Source organism: Micropterus dolomieu, linkage group LG16, assembly GCF_021292245.1.
Source record: "Micropterus dolomieu isolate WLL.071019.BEF.003 ecotype Adirondacks linkage group LG16, ASM2129224v1, whole genome shotgun sequence".
In the NCBI taxonomy this organism is placed as follows: domain Eukaryota; kingdom Metazoa; phylum Chordata; class Actinopteri; order Centrarchiformes; family Centrarchidae; genus Micropterus; species Micropterus dolomieu.
The window spans coordinates 12,794,448-12,813,852 of record NC_060165.1 but is presented as its reverse complement, the minus strand read 5'-3'; the positions used below and the strand labels follow the sequence as shown (position 1 = coordinate 12,813,852).

The 19,405-nt window shown below is 39.1% G+C and overlaps 1 protein-coding gene across 4 annotated transcripts; it reads right to left on the bottom strand.

The window, feature by feature from the left end:
* Positions 1–1,613: 1,613 nt before the first annotated feature.
* Positions 1,614–19,117, bottom strand: ano6 (anoctamin 6). 4 transcript variants are annotated; one of them, XM_046072119.1, is made up of 20 exons: positions 18,868–19,117; positions 14,365–14,438; positions 13,746–13,874; positions 11,255–11,320; positions 10,887–11,174; positions 10,663–10,776; positions 10,333–10,448; positions 10,000–10,134; positions 9,670–9,775; positions 8,761–8,821; positions 6,866–7,011; positions 6,530–6,607; positions 6,159–6,387; positions 5,905–6,074; positions 5,728–5,825; positions 5,402–5,529; positions 4,873–5,078; positions 4,594–4,787; positions 3,979–4,084; positions 1,614–3,881 (listed from the first exon to the last, which is right to left on the bottom strand). In XM_046072119.1, exons 1-20 carry the CDS (start codon positions 18,956–18,958, stop codon positions 3,663–3,665), a joined length of 2,754 nt encoding a protein of 917 aa, XP_045928075.1. In that variant the 5' UTR covers positions 18,959–19,117; the 3' UTR covers positions 1,614–3,662. The 4 variants fall into 4 exon arrangements, with proteins under 4 accessions (XP_045928075.1, XP_045928076.1, XP_045928078.1 ...); XM_046072120.1 differs by lacking the exon at positions 18,868–19,117 and adding an exon at positions 16,011–16,070; XM_046072122.1 differs by lacking the exon at positions 18,868–19,117 and having other exon boundaries at positions 13,746–13,821; positions 14,365–14,435.
* Between the last annotated feature and the right edge of the window lie 288 nt (positions 19,118–19,405).

Here is a 19,405-nt window from a genome sequence, read left to right as displayed (position 1 = left end):
CCAACATTTGCATCGTCAAGCGGGTTCTACTGAGCAAAATTAAATTAAACACACAGATGAATTTTGTACTCTTTGGAGAGAATTTTTTTTAATGAGTAAGACTTTAAACAGTAAAGATGAGAGAACAGTTGGGAGGTATTTGTCAGATCGACAGGTCTTTAGTTCCAGCAGTAGTAACAGAGATGTATATGATAAAAAACACAAAAACAAAACTCTTCATCGTCAGCGCTATTATTTATTATTTTTCCCACCGCTGGTTTTAACACTGGCCCAGCTACATAACATCCTGTCTATCATCTTGGTCGGTCTTTTACTTTGTTTCACCAGAAAAGAAAAAAACATTTGGAAGAAAGTGGTATTAAAAGAGGCCCTGCTTTTATTACTTTAATATGCAACATTAGTCTAATAAGATGTAACTTTATTCATCCTAAAGGAATTTTATGTCTCCAAGATGCTGGATATAGTCTACACAGTACATAGTGAACTGACTATTTTTTACGCTTTGTAGGGTATACTGTGTATAGTCTACAGGTGGATCTCAGAAAATTAGAATATCATGGAAAAGTTCATTTTTGTTGTCTCTGGTTCAGGAGTGGTTTGACACTAGTAGAGTGACACTTGTAGCTAATTTCCTGGACATGTCTGTGCGTAGTGACTCTTGATGCACTGACTCCAGTCTCAGTCCACTCCTTGACCACATATGACCACATCACCCCTATTTTAGCTTCATTACACTGGCTCCCAGTACGTTTTAGAATTGACTTTAAAATTCTATTGATCACTTATAAAGCTCTTCATGGCCTCTCGCCTTGTTATATTTCTGAACTTTTAGTCCCATACGCACCAGCACGTACCTTGAGATCCTCGGGCAGAGGTCTGTTGTCTGTTCCAGAGTCTCGACTGAAAACTAAAGGGGACAGAGCGTTTGCTGTCAGATAAGAAAGTATTCAGGATTAAACCATGTTCAAGTCAGGATGGAAATATTCAGATACACAGATGGATTAAGCTTTCTGCATCCTAATAGAGTTGTCCTTGCACTGAGAGTGTATCTTTGTTCTCCTCTTCCTCCATAATGTTGTTCATGAGTTACAGAGAAAAGAGAGAAATGTATTAATTTTATTTCATACCATCTTGTTATGTTGATTGGGGAAGTGTCACCAGGGTACAGTTTATGATACAGCTGTTTTTGTGCTTCAGTAGTAATGCACTGTTGCTGGTCTTGGCTCAACACAACCTCAGTTGGAATAAAAAAAAAAGAATCTTGTTTTGATAAACTCTAGTGGTTTTAATTCTCATCTTGTTGGCGTGATGTAGAAGTGTACCACAGGCATGGACAGTTCACTGTGACATCACTATTTTTTTTAATTCTGATTATATTCATCAAGACACACATTGGTGGAAATGTTTTTTTTAATCTTTAATTCCTATTAAAGTATAAAATATATAAAATATTTTGTATAAAACAAAAGGACAAGCCAGATATGCATCATCAGATATAGCTGTTTGCTACTGTTTACATACATGGTGCTTATAGTGCCTTGGTTAAATCACAAGATGAGGGAATAGCACAGCAGAGGGATTATCTATTTCAGTAATGACAGGAGAACATGAAATTACTGCATCGCCTTTATCACAGGATTATATAACATGCAGTCAGAACGTGCAGTGCAGTGGTCATGGCACATGATTGGAACTAAAAAGTGCAAGACAGCGAAGTAGATGGGAGTACATGCATAAAGAAAGGTAGACTATACTCACAACATCAACTAAACTACTTTAAAGGGCTGATCAATAATTTAATTAAAAATAGAACTAAATTGCTTTTGGTGAAATTATAAAATAGCATTCAGTTTTAAATTATTCTTGTGGTTTCATAAACGTGCATACATCAAACCTTTACATGGCATGCCAGCAATGTAACTTTTGAAACATCTCATCTCAAGTCTTAGAGGTAAAGGTATGTGAGGCACATTTAGTCAGTATATGTAGCGATCAGTTAGTCTCTGTCTGTTCAAACTCCTGCTATCTCATCACTTGTGTAACATTGTGAGCTTCACTACAGCTCTTTAGTTCTAGTAATAGAGATGAAAAAGTGTAAAAACAACATTGCATTCCAAAGTGGTGCAATGGTGTATCTAATAATACTGATGGAAACTAAAACAATCACCAGGCAGCGGGCACTTACTGGTAACATGTACATGATAGCTTTGAGCCCCCAGCATATAGCTCAGTGATGGAATGAGACATTGCATTGCTGATATAGCCAAGCTAACCATTAAATGTTGTCATAAAACTGGAAGGCACTATGGGGGTAAAAATATCCATCTACACACTAGCTTTTTTTCCAGAGCTTTCAACCAAACATGTACTGTTTTTAACATTTTATGCCAACATGGATGGGAAGTCCTACAAGTGCTTTGAATGAAACTACTGGGCTCACATGTCAACCGACCCATCTCCAGGAATATACAAATTTTCATCTGCCGATGAAAACCATTTGAAGCCCTAGGAAAAAAGCTGGTAAGTGGACACACACTGTGTAAAATTTAGGAGGGTCTACTGACAGAAATGCAATATAATATACATGACTATGTTTTCAGTGGTGAATAAAGACCTTACATAATGAACCATTATGTTTTTTTTACCTTAGAATGCGCCATTTCTATCTGCATAAACCGCAGGTCCTCTTACAGGGAAGTTGCCAAGTTGCACCGCCATGCTTCTACAGTAGCCCAAACAAACTACTCTATAGAGCGAGTTTCGTCAAGTCATCGTTGTCAAAAGTAAGAAGAGACGTAAAATTTGGACAAATGGAGGCCCATACATATTAGTTAACACAAGAGCTGACAAAGCGTGTCAGCGATCAGATTTTCTCCTAAGCGTTTGCAAAGGGAGAGTGGGGTGAGCTGTTGGTTGCAATTTGCAACCCTCACCACTGGATGTCACTAAAACTTAAACACTGAACCTTTAAATTTAAGTCTTGTTTTTTTTGTATTATTCTTTACACTTGTTAAAGCACTTTGTAACTTGTTTTTGAAAAGTGCTCTACAAATAAGGATTATTATTATTAAGTTGAGATTGTTTTGTTTGTTTTTCATACTTAACCCATGAAATGGTTGATGCTGTTTAACGTGAAGTATCAAAGTGTGAGGCATTGATTTGACATCCCTAGTTTCACTAGAAAAGAGACTCTTACAGGTAAGAGAAGACACATGCACTGGGTCATTGGACTTCTTTCATCCAACGACCCCGTCTTCTTTCTTAGTGTTTGCTACACATTTTCTACAACAAAAGTCCATACCTTGTTCAGGACAATCCTGTTGCTGCCCAATCCCGGAAGAATGACTCCCGTCCCATCCTGTTCCCAATAAATAAATCTAAAAAAAGGCTTTTATTTATAATAGACTGCATTTTTTTATGTCTGCTCCCATTGACTTTTTTCCTGTCCTGTCCCAGTCCCGTGATGAATAGTGAAATTGACTCATGTTCCATGGAAATGCCACAGTAATCTCGTGACCCCACAGGATTCCCCCCAAAAATGTCAACTCCTAATTTGTGCAGGTGCTGCAAAAAAACTGGGTAGTCAGTATACAGTGTCAGGGATGAACATGTGACAGACCCAGGAAGGTCTCATCTCCTCTTCTACACATTTTCATCTACATTCAGAAATCAAGTTCCAACTCCTCCTTCGGCGCGTTCACCTCCATGTTCTCGACAGTCTCGTCATAGACTGGTTTCAAACGTTTGGTCACCAACTTGAGCTTGGTCTCATGGAGGACAACCTGGGTCAAGTATTTCTCTCGTTTTATCTGTTCTTTGACAGCGTACGGGACGTCTGGGATCATGTAGGACAGGATGAACTTCGTAAAGTAAACAATGTGCTGTGAGGAGAAGAAGACAGCTCCATTAATATTTTTTAATATGTTTTTGTAATATTTTGTTCCAGTTAGGGAGATTTCCTTTTATGTTCATACCCACCTCTACGACGATTATAAAAGCCATTTTGGCAGCGATCACATGCCAGTAGTAGACGTTGAACTCATACTGCCTGGGGTGGCCAGGAGGATGCCGAAAATCTCGATACCTAAAAAACAAATAGTTTCCTTCAGCACACAAAAAAGACGTTCTACACAACTTCTCCTGACATGAGTATCTAATGATTCACCATCCAATCTTATTTCTGTTCAAGTGCATGCATATGACGAAGCATTTTTTTCCCATCACACCACTATCTCTGCTCAAATGCAATCCAAGTTTCACAGTAGTATGTAGTACTGCTGTAGTAGAGTTTTGTCTTTCCCAATGTTTTATACATATGTTTAGGGAATAATTAATCACATGAATATTACCAATAGCATCTTTAAAATTAAGTGGAATCATAGGTGTCCCTTCATGTATAAAAAATGCATAATATTCTAAAGTCTAGGAAAGACCTTTGTAACCAAAACTGAATGTAAAAGTATTCACATTTGTTTTAATTGTGCAAGCTATCGTTCTATAAAAAAAAAAAAATAAAAAAAAAGATGTTGTTAAAGTGAAAACTCAGACATGGTTCTCTCTTTCCAGCACACACAGATGGGCAGATCTTTGTACCTGCAGGTGGTGATATTGTAAGAGTACAGAGGCTGGCTCTTGTTGGAGAAGTCGTTGATGTTGAATACAGACAGCGAGCTGTTGATGTAGCCCTCCATGGTGTGGTTGGCATGGTCTCCATATGGGTACATAGAGAAAGACCAGTAGTAGACCAAGCGTGGAATCATGTCTGATGTAAAAGCAATGATCATGGCCTGTGGAGACACCAAACAACCAAGTCAATGTATTGAAAGCAGAAAATTGATCATTACCGCTATTGTCACAGTAGTGGTAACTTACATTTGTTGCAACAGCCAAGATGGCGATGCCTTGAAGAATTGGCTGCCAGGCACCTATATCCTGGGCCTTCTCTGGCACGTTGCGGCGAAACTGAGTGGTGATTTTCCAAGCATCAACTCGAATCTCAAACACATTGTTAGCCAGAGCCAGGGCGGGAGCCAGAGGGAAGGAGGCCACAAACAGGGTCACAAAGCCAAACTGGATGACTGTAAGAAAAACATACATTTTTTTAAAAAATCTTGTAGAAGGCCTTTCTAAAAGAGTGGATGCTGTTATAGCTGGATTTTGAATGGGATCTCATACAAGTAATGTGTAGGTTACCCAGTACCTTTGTCCATACAGTGTATTTATATATCTCTTGCTTGTTATGCGCATCATCAGAATGTCAAAGAAAGTCTTAACTAGTAAAAACCTTGGTAAAGTACAAGTCGGTTTAAGAACAGCATGTACAACCGGCTTCATGTGTGCAGCTCTATTCTTCTTTGTTATGTGGCAGACAAAACAAAGAAGACTTTTATTTTCTTCTTACCCATCTCAAGATATTCATAGAAGAGTCCTAGTTTTGAAACAGGCTGGAGCTCATAGTCCTGCTCCCAGCGAGGGATCACCTTCTCTGAAGTCCGGGTGCAGTAGCGGAAAATCAAATTCTTGATCCACCTGTGTAGGGGTGGAAGAAATCAAATACAGTAACTCAATATGACATTGATGAGTTGGTGTATGATTAGCTATGGCCTTGACACCTGTTGTAAGCAGCAAATTTACTTATGTCCTCTGTTATGGAGACAAGCTACATATATAAGCTGCCATTATGTTACTTAATTGTATTACTTGTTTACTTAGATTCTGACTTCTTACGGTATCAAGACCTCTTGGATGTTGTTCAAGATGGCTTTTCCACCCATGATGATGGAGAGCTGAGTTGTCAACTCCATCAGACAACCACCAGGATCACACTGCAGGACAATAAGACACAAAGCAAGAGTCAAAAATAACGTAGTTTAGAAATGTGACATCTAGTTGGACAAGCTGTACCTCCTCGTTCCGGAACTGTCCCAGGAGATAAACAGGCTTCCCGGGATAGCCAACCGCTTTTCCTTTGACAAAGGCGATGTAGAAACAAGAGGAGTAATAGTTGACGAACTGAAAGAGGAACATCTTCAGGGTCAAGCTGTTCTCGTATTCTGTCTTGGTCCGCGGAAGCTCTGTTATTGTGTTTCAGATAAGAAAGGATTAAGGATTAAACCAGGTTCAAGTCGGGAAAGGGCAGAAGTACAATCCCAACTCACCAAAGTCAGTGATCCAGACAGCGACCCGCTCATATAGAATATTGAGGGTCATTATTACAACAAAGCTGATGAGGGAGGCGGTGACAGAAGTGGCCATCTGAGGCGTCACATACTCCTTTAAGGGTTCCAGCTTCTTCAGGTCCTGAGCTCTGAGTTGAGCAGAGAAGGCAAAAAATACAGCCAGGCGGTAGACAATGACGGCCACAATGGACGCCACTATCAACAGAATCTAAAGAACAAAATGCAATTAAAAGGTTAACGTGTATATTTGTTTGTTTGCTTAGGATATTGTTGGCAAATTACAGACTGGTAAAATAAAGTGTTAGCAAGATGAAATTAATTGGAATAAAATTGGCATTAATTTACATTACCCAGAATAACACTGTCCCAATTCCTATCGACACCCGAACACATCGTCCACAGGGTGTATATGGCACACTTTCTTTTACCTAAATCACAAAACACTATGAAATACTGAACTTTAACCAACAACATGACAATACATAAACAAACTTTTTTGAACAAAGTTTCTCTAAATATTACCTTTCAAACAAATCTGAAAAAAATCTGGTTGCAATATATTTAAAACCCATCTTAAAGGTTTTACTTTTTCTTTCTGTTTTGTGACCACATATCTAAATACTAAAGCAGTTTTCTGACTAGGGTATACAAAGGTAACCAGACTAAAGTCTGTGTGTGTGATTTACCCCTGTGATAGGGTTTTTCCTCTCGTAGACACACTTGGCTTCATATTCTGGGCGAGGTGGCTCTTCCTGCTCCAGAAACTCCACAGTGTCCCACTGATAGTCCAACTTTGCCTGGTGTCGCTTCCAAAACTCCAGGAACAAAGTTACTACAGCCAGGAAATGAACAGGAAAAAACAAGCAGGACAATAAGCAAAGAAGAAACACAATATACCAGTACACAGTATTGTCTGCGTCTTTCTCCATAAACACATCACACAAAAGTGAATACACCCCTCACATTTTTCTAAATATTTCATTATGTCTTCATGTGACAACACTGAAGAAATGACACTTTGCTACAATGTAAAGTAGTGAGTGTACTGCTTGTATAAAAGTGTAAATTTGCTGTCCCCTCAAAATAATCCACCACACAGCCATTAATGTCGCTGGCAACGGAAGTTAGTACACCCCTAAGTGAAAATGTCCAAACTGGGATGAAAGTGTCAATATTTTGTATGGACTCCATTATTTGCCAGCACTGCCTTAACCCTCTTGGGCACGGAGTTCACCAGAGCTTCACAGGTTGCCAATGAAGTCCTCTTCCACTTCGCCATGATGACATCATGGAGCTGGTGGATGTTAGAGACCTTGCGCTCCTTCACCTTCCGTTTGAGGATGCCCCACAGATGCTCAATAGGGTTTAGAGACATGCTTGGCCAGTCCATCACCTTTACCCCAGCTTCTTTAGCAAGGCAGTGGTCGTCTTGGAAGTGTGTTTGGGATCGTTTTCATGTTGGAATACTGCCCTGCGGCCCAGTCTCCGAAGGTACGGGATCATGCTCTGCTTCAGTATGTCACAGCACATGTTGGCATTGATGGTTCCCTCAATGAACTGTAGCTCCCCAGTGCCGGCAGCACTCATGCAGCCCCAGACCATGACACCCCCACCACCATGCTTGACTGTGGGCAAGACACACTTTTGTACTCGTCTTTGTACTCCTCGCCTGGTTGCCACACACGCTTGACACCATCTGAACCAAATAAGTTTATCATGGTTCCAGTAATCCATGTCCTTAGTATTCTCGTCTTCAGCAAACTGTTTGCTGGCTTTCTTGTGCATCATCTTTAGAAGAGGCTTCCTTCTGGGACGGCAGCCATGCAGAACATACGGATACAGTGTGCAGCGTATGGTCTGAGCACTGACAGGCTGACCCCCCACCCCTTAAACCTCTGCAGCAATGCTGTCAGCACTCATACATCTATTTCCCAAAGACAACCTCTGGATGTGACGCAGAGCATGTGCACTCAACTTCTTTGGTCGACCATGGCGAGGCCTGTTCTGAGTGGAACCTATCCTGTTGAACCGCTGTATGGTCTTGGCTAACATGCTGCAGCTCAGTTGCAGGGTCTTGACAGTCTTCTTATAGCTTAGGCCATCTTTATGTAGATCAACAATTCTTTTTATTTCAGGTCCTCAGAGAGTTCCTTTCCATGAGGTGCCATGTTGAACTTCCAGTGACCAGAACCAGAGGGAGTGTTAGAGCAATAAATATAACACACCTGCTACCCATTCACACCTGAGACCTTGTAACACTAACGAGTCACATGATACCAGGGAGGGAAAATGGCTAATTGGGCTCAATTTGGACATTTTCACTTAGGGGTGTACTCACTTTTGTTTCCAGTAGTTTAGACATTAATGGCTGTGTGATGTGTTATTTTGAGGGGACACCAAATTTACACTGTTATACAAGCTGTACACTCACTACTTTACTTTGTAGCAAAGTGTCATTTCTTTAGTGGTATGTACACTAAATTATGTAAAAATATATAGAATTCTATCTAGAATAATGCCATAGATGAGAACAAAATCAAAATTTCAAATTGTAGTGTTTCATGAAAATTGTGAGACTTACCCCAGATTGACATAAAAACAGCAAATACCAGGGTTCCGAAGTTATCAAATATACAAAGTTTCTACAAAGATGGAGAAAAAAGAGAAACATGGAGGTCAAAACTGTTACAGTTCTCTGCTGCTCACACGCAAATTAGTTCAAAACACAACTGTTACTATGCACCTGGGGATAACATTGGGTAGTGGTGGCCCAAAAGTTAGAGTTCAATCCCCGGACCGGGGAAAATATCTGGGTGCTAGCCCTCCCTCATTTACCACCACTGAGGGCCCATAACCTGCTTTGTGGCCAGCAGACCAGGCTGCAGTTGTACTGGGCAGCTTCCAGGTGTGAATGCGTAACAGTGTGAATGTGATCAGGGCCTTCCTGTAAATGAGAGGCTGCTCTTAGTGAGGCTAAATAAATTAAAAAAATACATCAGAAACACACATTTAAATATGGACATTCTGCCACTGAATTTTTCAGAAAAGCCTTTGTAAACTTTGCAGAACCCGTGTGGCTTCAAATGACAATTATGGAATCAAGTTAAATGCTAACACATATCGTAACAGTAGCACAAGCAGAGAGGGCGTTTCGGAGTAGCTGCTTGGCGAGCGTTATATTACGTGCATTTGGCTTTCATCCTTTCATCAAAGGGAAACAGCTGGACTACAAACGAGCTGTTTTCAAGCAGTTCAGAGCAGTGTTTTCTGTGGGAGATGGGAACTCCCTTTGGGCTGGACTTTGGGCTTTTTCAATTTGCAAACCTATTACATGCACAAAAAAGGTATATAACTCAATAAAGGAGAGGGAAAAGGCCAAAAAGCATAACACCACCTTTCACAAATTCTCTGTTTTGTCCATTTCATATTGACAGCCTTCAGTAGGAGGACAAACACATTGTACAAACTTTCAAATTCAAATAAAACTCACTTTGGAAGATTCACAGGTGCTGTTCAAAAACCAGTATGTACATTCCTTGTCGCACTGTGGACACATCACAATACTCCCTCCAATCTTAGGGTCGCACACCTCCTTGCTGCAGTATTTTAAACACAGAACAAACAATATAATTAGGGGATTAGACGGGTGAAATCTATAAAAATGAAGCAAACATAAACAGCAGGGTGAAAAATAGGCATAATGAGGACTTGTTGTAGTTTAATAATGTGTTTCCAAAATTTTATATACGTAATTTATTTACAAGTTCATCATTCAAAATGTCTTGGGAGCATTTTCGGGAGTGTCCACAAGGAAATGTACCTCCAGGTGCTGGTGTCTCGGGTCCTGTATCCATAAATGAAACAGCCCAGTCCCACGACGGCAGCCAGAACGAGCATCATTGTGTAGAAACCCAACCAGGCAAAGTAAATGCCGACCTTCTCCCCATAATACTTCCTGTGAAAAAAAACTTTGATTACTACTGTGGCTCTACTGCTCACTTCGGAAAACAAAATTAAATTTTACAAGGGCAAAGACATGAGACAAGTTTTTGTTCCTGCTTGAACAGACAGGAAAGGGAAGTGCAGTCCAACCCTTATTTTAATTAACAAAACATACGACCAAAGATGTTTCAGTTTAAATGATCGTGTTCACCTTATGAGGTCAAGTGGTTGCATCTTGTAGAAGCTTTTGGGGTGAGCCCATTCTTCATAGAGCAGATATCTCTCGTTGGGGCAGCCCTCTTCTTTGGACTTGACATTGAACCTGCACTGAAACAGCCAACAGGGAGATAAATCATATTTTCAGTAAATGTTTTGTTCACTAATAGCTTAAAACCATGCTAAATCTCATTGTTATAAACTATAAACAACATATACCACAGCTAATATGACTGTGACAACATTCACATGGGGGTTCAATGAAAGACAAAACGTACTGTCTAAATAAAACACGTATGCGTAAGAAGAAAGGGGAATCGCTTACGTCATGGAGGGGATAGGCTGCTTTGTACACTCCGCCATCCAGCAGTTTAGTGATGCCAAACTTCTTTATGCTCCCTCTTATTTCATAGGGAGCACGACTCAGGATGTAATTTGCCTAGAGGAAGAAGAGGGTTTAAACCTTAGTGGTCGTATTATCTTTAATCTGAAATATGAAAAGAACATGCAGGCAGCAAAAACTGACTGCAACGACATGAGACAACTTGCCATCCTGCTCCTCATGGACGGCGTGAAGAAGTTGTCTTTGTCCTTCATGTAAAAGAACTCCAGGCGACCTTTCTCAAAGGGGGCTGTGAAGAACTCGGACTCCTTGCTGATCAGGTCCTCGTTGGGGTAGAAGTGCTTGGTGATGCAGGACAAAAAGCGCCAAGGGGAGGGGCGGGAGGACAGGTCGTTGGGCTGGATGGGAAGCTTGATGTGCAGGACCTCGGCGTAGGTGCACAGAACCTCCCACGGCATGTGAACTTTCACAAACAGCAGTTTGTCATCTAGCACCTGCAGAACACAAAGACGGATCGTTTTAAGCAGGAGATACAGTGCAAGAAACCTTCCAGAAAGGTGTGCAATCTATTTACAGATGGTGTTGCCTCCAGCTCCATTCCCATCTTCATCAGGCTGGCCTCAAAGAACTCGCGCCGTCTCTACAGAGGAGAACACAGAAAAGAGTTTCAATGAGCTTCTGGTTTTAATTCCCGTCCCTGTTCTCTGGCATTATGATTCCATTTCTCTACCAGATGTATTACATGAAGGGATCTGTCTGCCAGAGACATTCAATTTAGATCCGTTTATATGACTTTATAGAGGGGAGACAGAACAAATGTCAAGGATGACACAACAAAGTCCAAGAATTATTTATATTGTAGCATTTCATATAAAGACTGTGCCCATTTTGCCTATACGTACTGTACATTATCACCTTGATACCCTTTATGTGATCTATTTTTTTCAATACTGTTGTTTTAAGATAAAGAAGACCTTTAATTATGTTTATTTAAAGCATATTTTGGAGTTGACAGCTCATTCCATTTTCATGACACAGGCGTTATTTACACTGCACATAGTGGCAATGATTACTGCAAGCAAGTCAGAGCAGGATCTTGTTTGCAAGTATGTCGTGTCAAATATAGCGCTACAGTGAACTGAATCCCGGATATACGCTTTCAACTGCTACACAGCTTTCCCAAAACCAAAAACACACCTGACAAAAGCCCTGATTTAGTATAAAAAGGTGTGAAATGTATTCATATAACAGAGAAAGTAGCTCAGGTACAATAAATTAAATTATTTAACCTTCTTGTTCCAACTGCTTTTTAAACTTTTTGATGAGTTATTTGATTAGTTGGGCTCATTATTATCCAAGGCAACAGTTTCACTGAACCCTCTTATGTCAGTCCCATTCTAAGGACCGTTGACAAAACAAAGTTAAATACCTTGACTTGAACTGCTTTCATGACACACAGGAACTACCACAACTGCATGAAAATTTACACCAACATAATCAAATATTTAAACATCAATTAATTTAGCATTGTTTTAAGCTAACAATTTAACACCATCAGAAGTAAACTGCACCCTTCAAGCAGACAGTGTTAGAGCAGAAAAGGGGTTTTGTAACTTCTGTTTGATCCCAGTTTGGTTGGTTCTTGAAAAACAAAAGAGGGAGTGCCTGGTAGAGACTGTTGCACCACTCATCCCTGACCGGATTTAATTTGCTCTGGGATCATTATGAACAAGGATTTGCCATCTGTGGTGAAGAAGCTCAAGATCTCTGACTTACAACAGCTCTTACAGCCTGACTTTTCCCAGGAACTGGCTGATCACCTTCTACGTACATTATGTGCTTCTGAGAGTTGCAGGACATGTCTTCTGCCTATAACCATTACCTCCATTCATGCTATCATATATGAGTAAGACTAGCATCAAATCATCATCAAAGACTTAACTCTATAACCCACCAACCCCCAGTATTTCCAAACATTGTAAACCCATTGTGAAAGACACTGACAGAAACAAAGAACACACCTTGGAATGTCAATTTATGCCTTAGTGTCCTTAAATTTGTGCCTTTTTTTACACTTCAATCCCTGAACTGAAATTTAGATTTGAGATGTGTAAAAAAGTAGAACTAACCGTTTGCTTTACTCTGTTCAATCATATGCCAACTGAATTTTCTGTTTTGTGACGGTTTCAGATTTCAGACAATAACATTAGACAAAGTTCAAGTTTAGACTGGGAGACCGAGGTGATTTGAATTTTCTTGGCACGGTTTTGGTGGTTTAAGTGAAGGAGTAACACTCTTCACTTCCACAGCTTCCCTCAGGGAACGTGGCCGGCAGCTGTACAGATAAATTAGAACGTGTGTTGAATGAATGTGACGTACAATAGAAAGGAACTATACAAACAATGTATGCTCAGCTTTCCTGGATAATTAAAGGTGAAAGCGTTACAGTGCACACTGTGCTGAATATCCACTGGCAATGGAAATTAATTTACATAGACTCTCATCCAGTTGCAAATAAAACCTCCCTTTGCAAATAGGCAAGAGTCAACACGGTTAGTATTTGTAATAAAACATGCAAGGCATATCATATTCAACAAGATATTTTATGGATTGGTATTAGAGGTAATAATGAATTTCTATATCTTCTTTGCGCTATAATGAATTTGTTTTGCACTCAATTCATGTCATCAATAGACTATTACTGAGTGAATATGATGTTAAAGTTAAGTTATTTTTTGAATGCTATAATTTCCATTCATGTAAATAGTATGTTATTCATTAAGAGCATGTTTAGTGCCACCAAATCTTAATGTAAAAACTCTGACTTTAGGATTCTATACTTAATTGTCCTTTATTGTCATTTCAGTGTTGTAGTAGCTTGGGGATTTGGGATGCTGAATCTAAAAAACACTAATAAAACCCAAAACATATAACCTTTTAGAGATGGCTACTTTTTGTAAGTAGATTACTTTGCACTAAGTTTTATGTCAGCATCATCTGCATTACTTGAAATACTTGCACATATACCAAACCAACCAACTCAAAATTATTTTAAAATGACCCACCTTGCGCCGCTGGTACGTGTGCCTCTTCTCAAAGTCCTTCTTGTCCTCATCTTCATAGACCAGGATGAAGTCGATCCTCCTCACGCCATCATTAAAGAACAAGGAGTCGGGTTTGTTATTAAACTCTGTCTGAAGGCAAAAATAAGGTTTATCTGGTAACTCTACGGCATGAAACTCGTACCCCTCTTCCTCCATGATGTCGTACATGATGACTGGCCTGTGCAAAGACGATCAGCGCAGAGATAATAACCTTGACCAGCCTATTTAACGTGTAATTTTGGTTATGCAGGAGAAGTGGGAAGCGTTAACAAACATTATGATACCCGCCCTTCAGCTCTCTCTCTCTTTCTCTCCACACAACCAGGTATTGATGAAGCTCTTGCAAGGACATGTAACTACATGCACGATCCAGTGACTTCAGTATCTGCCTTCTGTAAACTAAATTAGTGTGCCATGAGAAAAGCTTATGAAATGCTAAATTATTTTGGCTTCAATTTTCACAGTATGACTTAATAAATTAGTTCAAACCACCAATCTGCCAATCTACACCGTGTACACATAGAGAACATTTGATTTATATGCTGCTGCAGCTGACTACAATATTATTGTGTAGACTCACCAGTTGTGCTTTGGTTACTGTTCCTTCTTTAATACTTATGCTATGGTATGTTGGTAAAAACTCCTCGGGGTAAACTGTGAGAAACAGACACAAAGCAAAAATGTGAATAAAGGCATGATAATAATAATCAAAGAAACACAAAACTAATACATTATCAGTCTGATGTTACAATATCAAGTTGTTATCACTGATATGCAATTATTTATGTTTAGGTATACAAAAAGGTTTAGGCTTACTGTCAGCAATTTTATGCATATATCAAAAAATAAAAGTAAGATTAAAACTTTTCTTATCTTACTTTTACTGTTACTATCATCTCTGACAATGAGGTTTATTGTTCAATTGTAAAATCTCTTTGCTCTGTCATAAGCTTAGCTGCAGATTTCTACAGCTCCGTCCACTTATCCATTTCTAAAAGTAAAAATTTTATTTCCCATGTAAGAAAGCAACACTGTCATAAATGCCAAACTAATATTGTGTAAGAACACAGCAACAAGATATCTGACAAACTAAACCACCTGTAAACTTTCTGTATTTCTAACTTCCATTTATAGAAGGTATAGTTATGATCTGGTCAGCTGAACTACAACGCCAGAAAGCTGAGAGCTGAAACTGCATTATTATGTGGCACTGCTCTGAATCACTATGTGGGGCAAGCCCTACAGGGTTGTATCATCATACATCCGGTTTAACAGGCCTAGCTGAAGCTGTGCTTCAACCAGAGCGACCAGGTCCAACTTACTGTAGCACTCCACCATGTTTTAAACTCTCTAAAGCTCAGGTTTAAATGAGCCAGATCTAAACCACAACTTAGCTAATCAGAAGCTAAGTGACACAGCAAGTACGACACACTTATGTTAAATTAAAAACAAGAGCTGCTGAAGGATTGTTATTAGATTTTTATTAGTTTTAAGTATTGATATAACATTAGCCTAAAAAATCCAGCATCAGTCAGGCTTTCAATATTGACCAAAACCTTTTTGAAACCGTAACCCTAATAACATAACCTTTTATTTTTTAGTCTTTGTAACCTTTATTGTGCAAGAGATGAAAAAGTAATGTTTTAGCCATGCTAGTGGCGGGGCCCCATGTGTAGTAATTTAGGTCTGTCTTTTAAGTTTTAATTTTCATTTATCCAATACTAATAGGTTTGTGACCTGTAAAACTAATGATATTCCCATGAGCCTCAGCTGTACTGTGAGTTTAGCGTTAATTAGCAAATGCATGCTAAGCTAAGGGAAACAAACCTGCAGTGTCATTGCGAGCATGTTAGCATGTTGACATTAGCTAAGTGCAGCCTCACATGGCTGTTTTTTTTATCTTTATTTTACCAATGCGGAGTCTGACCATACACTTTCTTAATGTCCCCGCTTCACTTCACATTAATACACTCACACCTGGAATCCGGCCAGGCCAACATTCATGCTCTGCCTCATGGTGCTCACTGAAGCAGCACACACTGGTAAGTCATTAGCAAAACAGTCTGTGGGTTTGAAACTATGGTTTGAACCAGCGAGTCCCCTGTTACATGCCTGTTTCTCCAGACGTCATGCTGGTGTTGCTGCATTTTTACTGCTTGCACACAACTGACCACTCACCACAACACTACATAACTCCCGGGAAAAAGAAAACAAACATAGACTTACTGCAATCACCATGTACTGCAATGTGATCAACGGCCATTTACAGTTTGCACTGCAGTGTTTTTTTCCAATTTAGAAATCTGCATTCTGTGTTCTCCCCACTGACCACATCAAAACTAAACAAACAAAAACAGTATTTTCTGTATGCGCTGTTATGACTCATAGTTGTATTATAAATGATGCGTTTTTTATACCAAAAAAGATGACACCACGTCCAATATGGAAAGTCCTGTAATCTTTCCATGTACAGCAGAGCACTATGAGGAAACTAACTGAAGACAGATGTTGTTTTCAAAACACGGGCCATAGTAACAGCCTGGGAAACTTAACTGTGGAATCACTGCTCTTCAAATAAGTATTTCCTTTGACTGTACCAGCCTAACAGTCTGAACACCAACAAAGCCTGTTATGCTACAAAGTCTGAAAGCATTTTCTCATAAGACAAGCTGGTGAACCAGGAACAAATTAACCGCCAATCCTTACTAACTGTGCCATAGGATATTGCTATTTTTACTTATTGGTAACCTGCTGGAATCTTACAGCCTGGCTTATTAATATCTGATGATCTTACTTGTGAACAAGATGGTACAAAGAAGGATAGATACAAAAACTTTATTAGCAGCTGGCTCACTGTTAATCCACCTTTTTACACTGACTTATTGCAGGCCTGAATACTCACAGTAAACTGTATCATCACTGTAATGTCACATGTAGGGTAAGGATCTAATGTATATGAGGATATGATTGCCGTGTGTTTTGCTTTTATCAGTATATCACCACTGTGGTCTGTAAAATAAATAAAAAGTGCACCAGTTACTGAGTCATTTAACCCAATGAAATCTTTGCAACCTACAGTGAGTCAGGAAGTATGATTCTTTTGAAAAGCATGTTGAATCTATGCCATGAAGCTGTCTGCACTGAAACTCTTCTTCCTTTCTCGCCTCAACCCACCCAGTGCTCACTTCCTCTCTAGAGAACATCCCCCATACCAACACACAGAATAATACAAACAGACTAAACAGAAAAAAAAAGCATTCTTTAACAGAAACTGGAATTTTAAAAAGAATAATTGTGCAGCATAAAGGTGCATGATACACATTTTATTTGAACTTATGGCTAACAGGATACTAACTCTTTAAGTTTAATGCAAGTCACAGCTTTGTCCTTCCTCTGACAGGAAGTTCTTTTCTGCATCAAGGCCTGGGGCATATCATGACGTTTGGTAAAATTTGTGTACTCTCTTTCACAGGAACAGAATCAGCTGTAAGATCATGCTTCAGTATTCACAGTTGTATGTTTTGCATGACCGCTGATGATTCATTTTCATTTTCAACAGCTCTCTCCCTAATACACACTGACCTACAGTAACCCTGGCAAACAGTAGTAGGTACATAACTTCTTGTATTACAATGGTGTTCATTTATTACATTATTAACCTGAAACAAACTGTAAAAGCATTATCTGAGCCTTCTGTGTTTTTCTGCTGTTACCATACCATTACATGTTGCAACTAAATGTGAACATTAATGATTTACAAGAAAATATAGGCTCCATTAAATAGATCATGCCCTTTGTCATCCACTGTGAATGTACTGATCATTTCTATATGGCGAGGGCCTCATAAATACTGTGTTACAGTACATCATTGAGGACAAGACACAAAGGAGCTTAAATACTGACAAATCAGTCTCATAAAATACAAGCATGTTAGATGACAGCTGTACAGACACTGCAATATACTACTGTAGGTTTCTATTATTTTAGTCCCATTTTAAGTTATAGTGTCAGTTTTTACCATCAGGAATGTAAGCAAGGAACAAAAAAGTGAATTTTAGCCTGGCCTAGATCAACTCTAGCCTCTAAAGTTGTAGCCTTTAAAGCAGCCACATCAGGGATTGTTGCTGTTTCTGGGGGGTTCTTTTAAACAAACGATTGCCTTAATATATTTTTAATCTCTGTATTGCAGATATGGGTGATGTGAGCTTGTGCCCTCTTAAAAATATGTGCACCACACATCCCCATTGGTTGTTGTGCCCCACGTGCCATGTGCATGACGTTAAACAGACTCCTATACTCCTGGCTTTTTGATCATATTGTCACCTACCCTTTAAAGATGGCAAAGCAAAGGGGCCATGTTTCCTAGTGGTCATAACAGAAATGGGCCAACAATATTGTATTTATGCCCAGTAGGGAAATTATGCACCATTCATTTCAAGCTGATCTTAGAAAAAAGAATAATCCCAAAGCAGTGTAAAATTATTCTTATATGTAGAAGTGCTGCATTCAAAATGTTACTCAAGTAACTTACATAGTATAATAAAAAGAAATGCAGTAGAGGTTCAAGCACTCATTAGGCAGCAAAACGTTGTGTTATATTATCATATATTACTGGATTGTTGGATTATTATAACTGGTGTAATGTGTAACATTTTGATGAAGCAAATTTTAACTAGCCTACTTTCAACACTGATGAGTAGCATTATGAAATTACAGCACTTTTTCTTTATTGACCACAGGGGGGGGGGGGTTTCAGTGTAGTGATGCAGAAGTTAGTTGCGAAAAAAAAAAAAGGAAAGCATCTCAAAAGTGTAACGTTACTTAAATATAACAAGAGTAAATGTCCTTGATTATGATCCACCACTTTAAAATAAATGTAAAATAAATTAAGTTATACCCATTAAAACACAAGTGTTTGAAGTATTAAATATAATATGAATAGATTCATAGGCGTTAACTTGCCCAGAGATAAGCAGGGCCTAACTGTTGTAGAAGGATATGGGCTACAGAAGTCTTTAGCTGGAAATCACACAACATTCACACCAACACAGCAGATCTCCTGTGAATGACAGAGTCCTCTCACCAACTTGCTCTTCAATCATGCCGTATTGAGGATCACCCTCGTCCTCTGTCTCATTCATGGAGTCCATCTCAAATCTGTCGTTGCTGCTCATATTGTAATCCTTGTCGGGGGTTCCAGACACACCACCGAGAGCAAACAACTGTACAATCCCTGCTGTAGCCGTTCTCACAGCAGCTTTAAAGCGCGGCCCGCCCTCCGCGGATTCTTGTTATAGTTCTCAGCATTTATTTAGCTTAAAGTTTTGGTCAAGTTGAGACTTGTGAGAATGGAGATAAAAAGGGTGGAGTCAAGTATGGAGCTAGAATTGTGTCTTTATTACATGCAAGAAAATAAATGATCTGAGAGAAAAAAAAACGTTTGAGAGAAAAAGTTATCACACTGATAGCAAAAAAGCATTTCATGAGAGAAAAAAGAATATTTCAGAGAAAAAGTTTTCATACCCATAGCAAAAAATAATAATATTTGAGACTAAAAAAAGTTTTGAGAGAAAGTATTTTCTCATAGAACATAAAAAAATATTAATTTTTAATTTTTGAGA

Excerpts from the sequence above, each read along its gene's own strand:
- ano6 (XM_046072119.1), bottom strand. The coding sequence starts at position 18,958 with ATGAGCAGCAACGACAGATTTGAGATGGACTCCATGAATGAGACAGAG. Across the intron at positions 10,777-10,886 it reads CGTCCATGAGGAGCAGGATG|GCAAATTACATCCTGAGTCG; the intron begins GCAAGTTGTCTC and ends TTCTTCCTCTAG. Across the intron at positions 4,085-4,593 it reads TACAATATCACCACCTGCAG|GTATCGAGATTTTCGGCATC; the intron begins GTACAAAGATCT and ends TTTGTTTTTTAG.